The sequence below is a fragment of the Palaemon carinicauda genome, chromosome 8 (assembly GCF_036898095.1).
Source record: "Palaemon carinicauda isolate YSFRI2023 chromosome 8, ASM3689809v2, whole genome shotgun sequence".
Classification (NCBI taxonomy): domain Eukaryota; kingdom Metazoa; phylum Arthropoda; class Malacostraca; order Decapoda; family Palaemonidae; genus Palaemon; species Palaemon carinicauda.
The window spans coordinates 152860151-152867650 of NC_090732.1; the positions used below are offsets into that span (position 1 = coordinate 152860151).

Below are 7500 nucleotides of genomic sequence, written 5' to 3' on the forward strand. Positions count from 1 at the left end.
CCTTGGCAGACGAGAGAATGTTATCATTAATTGTTTTACAGGGATAACCATATCGGTGAATAAATCTTTAGAAAAAAAACTTTTTAAAAAACCTTCATATGAAAGAAGAAGAACGTCCGGCCAAGTTTCTGAAATGCGGGTAAAGGAGATACCAATTTGTTGATAAAATGTATATTTTCTTTTATCTAATACACTTTACAATGCCGACAGAGCTCTGGAATTCAAAGTGATTTTAGCTGTTGGTTATAAAAGTTGTCATTAAATATGTACATCGTACAATAATACAGTATATTATACATGGCGTACTGTAAATAGATATGCATATGCAAAAATCCATAATTTTATTATATGCATTGCCGTGTACCGTACACGTAAACACATGAGAGAGAGAGAGAGAGAGAGAGAGAGAGAGAGAGAGAGAGAGAGAGAGAGAGAGAGAGAGAGAGAGAGAGAATTACTAAACGTTCGTCCAGCTATACAGAATTTGTAAATTAAAATATGCATTTGCTGATATATTTAGAGAAATAATATTAATAAAAATATATATAACATTTCTGAAACTTGTTATGATACAGAAGAAAATATAAAATTTTATGGGAATCTACACCTCTATCAACAGAAAAAAAAATAATTAAGTGAAATTATAATTTGCTACGAAACTACGTTCAAATTCTACGAATGGCTTACCGACTAAATAAATTTCTTCATTACTACAGTCGACATAATCTCATATATGTACATTTCATGTATGCATCATGAATCTTGCAAAAGGGATTGCTGCATATTGCATACCATGTCCTTTAATTACCCTTATGACTATTGCAGCGTATAATATCACAAAAGATGTACACTCTGTACACATAATCACTATTTAGTACCAATATATACTGTATGACCTACTCCCATATTAACAAAATCATAACTGTTATGAGTATTAGAGATTTAACTTTACATTTGTATATTTACAATTCGCGATGCGTATAAACATGCTATTATATAGTTGCGCACTTTATATTATGTATGTATGCTTGTGTATGTAGATATATATATATATATATATATATATATATATATATATATATATATATATATATATTATATATATATATATATATATATATATATATATATATATATATAATGTGTTAAACCTACAATATGGTTAATAAAAAAGACTAAAACAGATGTAGTGTTCAGGGCATTTGACTGTTGTTCTTTACTAAACGTCTATAATTACCTAGAAAAAGAAGTTTTATTTCTGTAAGAAACAAGAACTACTTGATAAAAAAAAAAAAAAAGATAATCAAGTCAAAACAAATTTATGAACAATCCTGGAAGTCTGGAAATTTTGTTATTAAAACAATACTTTAAAAACAGAATTAAAACGGAAGAATTCGTTAGAAGAATCGACAGAGTAAAATGACAAATTATAATAATATCGTTGCAAGATATTTTTGCTGTTTATTAGAGAAGGGAAGGTGATTTATTTCATCCCTCATTCTGAACAATATTTTGTGGAAAAGCTTTGTAATCAGAAGGGTGCAAAGAAAGATTTATTAAATGAACCAGTTATATACTGAAAAGTTAATTCAAAATTATATTCAAAAAATCTACTCAAGTAAAACATTGTCTGTCAGTCAGAATCAGGAAGATGATTTTTCACTAAAAATTTTCAAATTAAAAATAAGTTAACATAAAGAAAAAAAATTCAAGAAAAGAAAAAAAATGTGTAGAGCAAACCAGTGCAGAATATCTTAAGAATTAAATAGAGAAAAAAAAAGTTAATTCATAACAATATTGAAAGCGAATGAAGGTTTCTAAACTTGGCTGGAACGCCAACCGGAGGCTTCTGTATATGCTAAGCTGTACAGCAAAGGCTAATTCCTAACAGCACTTCTCAGAAATCTGAACTAAGTCACATCTCGAAGGAGCCTAAATCACTTGTGACATCGTAACTCAAGAACTTTGACACTGGCAAAGTTGCATCTCAGACTAAGTCTTGTAACTTGTTAAGTAGCTACTTAAATGGGACTATATCACTTGACATCACGTCTCGAGTTTGAACTTTTATGATAGTGATATCTTATCTTGAATTAGTAGTATCTTGTGTTTGAACTATCACGTGTAACGTAACTTCTCGAACTCAAATAGATCACTTGTGATGTCATATCTTGGGTCTAAACACTGACACCGATTATATTGCATCTGAAAGTGGATGATATCACTAATAAGTTGCATTTACAACGTTGCAACTTGAATTGGATCATATCACTTATGAAGACGCATTCGCTTGTGGAATGTCATCTCTTGAGAGTTACATCTCGAAACATGGGACGTAAAAAGAGTTGAGTTAGTCGTTTTAATTTCCCTAATATCTACCTTGCACCTATTTCAGTTGCTCACAGAACTAAAGCTAAAATTGGCCGTTGACACATCACGACAAGTCTTTGACATTCGCTCGTGCGCTGATTTAAGGCTCTTTAAGTTTTCTACTTTTAAATAACTTTCGCACTTATATATCGATTTAATTCTATATATGTAACATCTTGTCCGTAGAGATTTCAAAATTCTATTAGTGGTTTTAAACCCCATTTCTATTTTTAGATTGATGGCACTTGGGAAAGCGGTTATTTGTAGTTTTCATCGTTTACGCTGATGCAATACAGCGACACTGAAATTTCAGGTGTACGTTTTGCCTTCAAACGGTAAGTTTTCTGTTCTCGTGTTGACTATTATTTTCGATGATGGGGAAACTTTAATTGGGATTTGTGACTAAATATATTAGTGACATCTAACAGAAAGCATCACGACGATGCATCATCCTGTTCAGCACAGCTTCGTCTCAAATCATCTCGGTCTTGCTTTATCATGAACTCGTCTCGACCTTGAGACCCAGGAGAGGAGTACAATTCCTCTCGCCCTAAGGGAGTAGGATTTAGATACATATTATGAAATTCTCCCCCTCCCCCACTCGCTCCTCCTCTTCCTTCCGTCTTGAAGATTCCCATCCCCAAACCTACGCCCATTCCCAAGATGGCGGAGGACTCCAAACCGTGACCGCCGAGTGACATCCTAGAGGTGACCTCTGACGACACTCGTGATCCCTGTGGTTCCGATCCATCATCGACCTGCTGCCCAGCCTGCCCTTGGCCTTGGCCCTGCAGATGGTGATGATGAACGTGTCCGTGCGCGAGGGAATGCCCATGGGCGTAACTATGGGCATGGGCCGTCAATCATCCGAAGCTGTAGAGGATCTGGGACAAGGGCGAATCGAGAGGCGAAGAGGAGGCTGAGGAGATGTCGCCGTAGTCGGAGAGACTGGAAGGGGCTCGTTCCAGGGAATATCCACCTGAAGAGGAAGACGAAAATAAGGTTGTTATTATTATTATTATTATTATTATTATTATTATTATTATTATTATTATTATTATTATTATTATTATTATTATTATTATTATTATTACCTAAACTACAATCATAGCTGAAAAAGCAAGATGCTATAAGCCCACGGGCTCCTACATGGAAAATAGCTCAATGAGGAATGGAACTAAGGAAATTGAAAGAATAGTGAACCTGAGTGTACCCTCAAGCAAGAGAATTCTAACACAAGACAGTGGAAGATCCATGGTACAGAGGCTATTACACTACCCAAGACTAGAGAACAATGGTTTGATTTTGGAGTGTCCATCTCCTAGAAGAGTTTCTTACCATACCTAAAGAGTCTTCTACCCTTACCAAGAGGAAAGTAGCCACTGAACAATTACAGTGCAGTAGTTAACTCCTTGAGCGAAGAAGAATATTTGGTTTTGTTAGTGTTGTTAGGTGTATGAGAAGAGAAAAGAATGTGTAAAGAACAGGCTAGATTATTCGGTGTATGTAAAGGCAAAGGAAAAAATGAGCCGTAACTAGAGAAGGGTCCAATGTATTATTGTACTATCTGGCTAGTCAAGGGAACCGATAAGACTAGCGGTAATATCTCAACGAGTGGCTGGTGCCTTGATCAACATAGTATGTTGATCAAGGCACCAGCCACTACAGTTAATGATAGGTAGTATTACCCACCTATCATTAATTGTAGATTTTAGAGGATTGCAAAAGTGATATCCTAATCCTTATTGCTGGTAGTAGTAGTAGTAGTAGTAGTAGTAGTAGTAGTAGTAGTAGTAGTAGTAGTAGTATATCAAAAAGGAATAAACGAATGATTAAAAGGAGGCAGAAATCAACTGTTATCATTACGACTTATAGAAGTAGCAGAGGTAGACTGAGAATATTTTTAGAATTATGGGGGATAAATAAAGTGTCCTAAATACAGTCATTATTATCATAAAAATTGTTGTTGTTGCTCTTGTTGTTGTTTGTGTTGTTGTTGTTGTTGTAAGTCGAAAATCAACTCTAGCGGAAAAGGCAGAATGCTACAAGCCCAAAGGCACCAGAAGGGTGAATAGCCGGAAAAAGAAATAAAGGAATAAAGGATAAAATATAAAATATAAAGAACACAAATATCACTAATCGTCTGGTAATAGTAGTAGTAGTAGTAGTAGTAGTAGTAGTAGTAGTAGTAGTAGTCGGTGGAGGAGTAAGAAGAAATAATTAGTAAAGAAAGTGTAGAAGGATTAATTGTTGCTATTATTCATGTCGTATTACGGAAACGTTGTCAAACAAAAGGTTGATTTTAATTTCGTAAACATTTGGCAAAAAATAATCGTCAATTAAAAAAAAAAAAAAAACCTTAAAATTTATACTGATAACGTTTTTCGAAGCAATGTTTTTAATGTTACGTCTTTATATTGAGAGCAACAAAACAATAATGAAGAAATCGGTAGAGTATTTGAAATATTTCAATCAATGATATAATTTCGGAAGCAAGTTGAACGTTTCTTCCATGTTTGTCAATTTTATATCAATAAAAATAAATACAAACTAATTCTAAAATATGAACATGAGAATACCATATTCATAAAATAAATTCTATGCTCAGAAACTTATATCTGACTCTTGAAGTTTAGTGTGAGTAGCAATGGGTCACATTCAGGCCTGAAAAACAACAAAGTGAGTGAACTATTTATTCCAAATTAATCTATCTTTTATTCGTCAGTGGATTTTTGTATGCATTTCCATGTGTATAATTTGGCAATTAGACAATATTTTCACTCAAATATTTTCATATAAACAAAGTTTTTTTTCAGTATATTTTTTCATTTGTGCTTTTCATTACATCTTAAAACTCATTCTTTATGAGTCTTCTGGGTTATTTGATAACAAAACTTAAGAAAACTAAAGATAGAAATATTCGCAGAAAATACAAATTTTCCTAATATCACTATTCAAACACTCCGGTTCAGGTGTCATAAAACTCATTTAGATATTTTACAATAAATATATATTGCAATACAATTATAAAGTGTTCGTATTACGTGTCTTGGTGAGTGTGTTCTCTTGTCTTCAGTGCATGTACTTGGGCGTGTATTTGTGTGTGTGTGAGCACGCGCGCAAGAGGCGTAGAACAGCCAACGCACACAACGGAACCCTCTTGTATCTCACCCTTGTTCTCGAGAATTGGTTAAACAGCTGAGCATCAACGCTGCCCGAGGGGATTTCGAAACGAGATTATCTGGAATCTAAGTTGGCTCCAGCAAGATCCAATCCCCTTCCCGTCGCTTGTTTTGTAACGGATAAGTCTAACAAGATACACACAATGTGTTGGCTGCGTTTCCTACGGATGGAGTTGGCGGGAGGAATATAATATCATGAGCTACGTCGAAATGTTGCTACACTCGTGCGTTCTTAATGATGTTATGGCAGCGTTGATGCTGTTTCCCTGGCACTCTTGTAGATGTTGTAGCTGGTGTTGGTTTCTAGTCTGTCGTGTTGTTTTATATTATATGCTATTGATTTTATTTATAGTTCTCTTTAAGGCGATAACCTAGAAATATCTTAATCCTGGATAGTAACTTTAGTATACACACCATTGAACAGTAATAAATATTTTGACTAAACACTGCTGACAAACAACTGGAATTCATTGAGTATATAAGACAAATGAATAAAATCTAAGATATTACTCTTTGACCGAATTGCCCGGCTCTACACACCATCGAAATATTTTCATTTACGGTAGTACTCGGCCACAACAGCAAAAAGAAATGGTTTCGTATCTGTGGCAGACTGACAACAATACAATGAAACAGCAAAATTTAGATTTCGCTTTTTAAAAGACCTGCTAGTGAGCACACACATTCACAATTGTGCATTGATACGTACACCTGCCAATCATCAGATTTCGTCACAAATCTTCCCATTTTTATACGATGGAAATTCTCCTGATGCCAAAATCAGTTTTTATAATGTGCGTGAAGACCTTTAATTTGTCCCATGGGGTTGGAAAGTGAATCCATTGTCAAATGAATTGTGATCATAAAGGCAATACTTTCGAACCTCCCCCTGCCCCCCCCCCCCCCCCAAAGAAAAAACGTGGTATTAAAAAAAGCCAAAAGCATCACAACTTCATGGAATAAAACGAGCAAGAAATAACATTGCCTACGCTAGTGTGAATGGTTTTGAGGCACATCTCTCTCCTCTCTCTCTCTCTCTCTCTCTCTCTCTCTCTCTCTCTCTCTCTCTCTCTCTCTCAGGTATGAATTTACGTATAAATGTGACTCACACACAATACTTTCAAACACGCCTTACACAGTAAGAGTTCCTAGTTTAGTTCTATGAAAAACCCCTTTTGCCACGGTTGATTTATGCAACAAATCAATTTACCTCGTGTTTAGTCAATTATTGCGGGTAACACACACACACACACACACACATATATATATATATATATATATATATATATATATATATATATATATATATATATATATATATATATATATATATATATATATATATATATATATATATATATATATATATATAAATATATATATACATATATATATATATATATATATATATATATATATATATATATATATATATATATATATATATATATATATATATATATATATACAGTATGTGTGTGTCTGTGTGTCTGTTTGAATAAAAATTGGATTCGTATCCATTGTCAAATTAAACTTGGTTATAATAAATTGGATATAATTTAATTACATTAATAAAAAGGGCAAATTGTTGAGTATTCCACGGCTTCATAGTACCTTACAGTAATGGTTTACGGGTAGTGCTATAAAGCAAGAGTCTGTGCTGCATAGTAAGACTAACATATTTGATAACAACAGTCGTAAGAATTTTCCAAATTTCTCGTGACTTTCGTGTAAGAATATTACATTCACACTTGAAAATAAAAGTTAATGTAGGAAAATAGACAAGTTGATTAGGGAAAATAGATAAACAACGAAATATTTGTTTGTGGCTCAATCTTAGTTTTTCATAAATCGAATACCTGCAGCCATTGCCTGGCCCTCCTCGGTCCCAGCTTAGGTGGAGAGGGGCTTAGGCACTGATCGTATTTATATATATGGTCAGTCTCTA

The 7500-nt window shown here is 33.9% G+C and overlaps 1 protein-coding gene across 1 annotated transcript in view; it reads right to left on the minus strand.

Moving 5' to 3' along the window:
• Positions 1-1717: 1717 nt before the first annotated feature.
• Positions 1718-7500, minus strand: part of LOC137645039 (LIM/homeobox protein Awh-like) — a 50787-nt gene continuing 45004 nt past the window's right edge. The window contains exon 6 of the mRNA XM_068377898.1: positions 1718-3349. Coding sequence (XP_068233999.1) covers positions 3234-3349 — 116 coding nt within the window. The 3' untranslated portion in view covers positions 1718-3233. The remainder of the gene's footprint in view (positions 3350-7500) is intronic.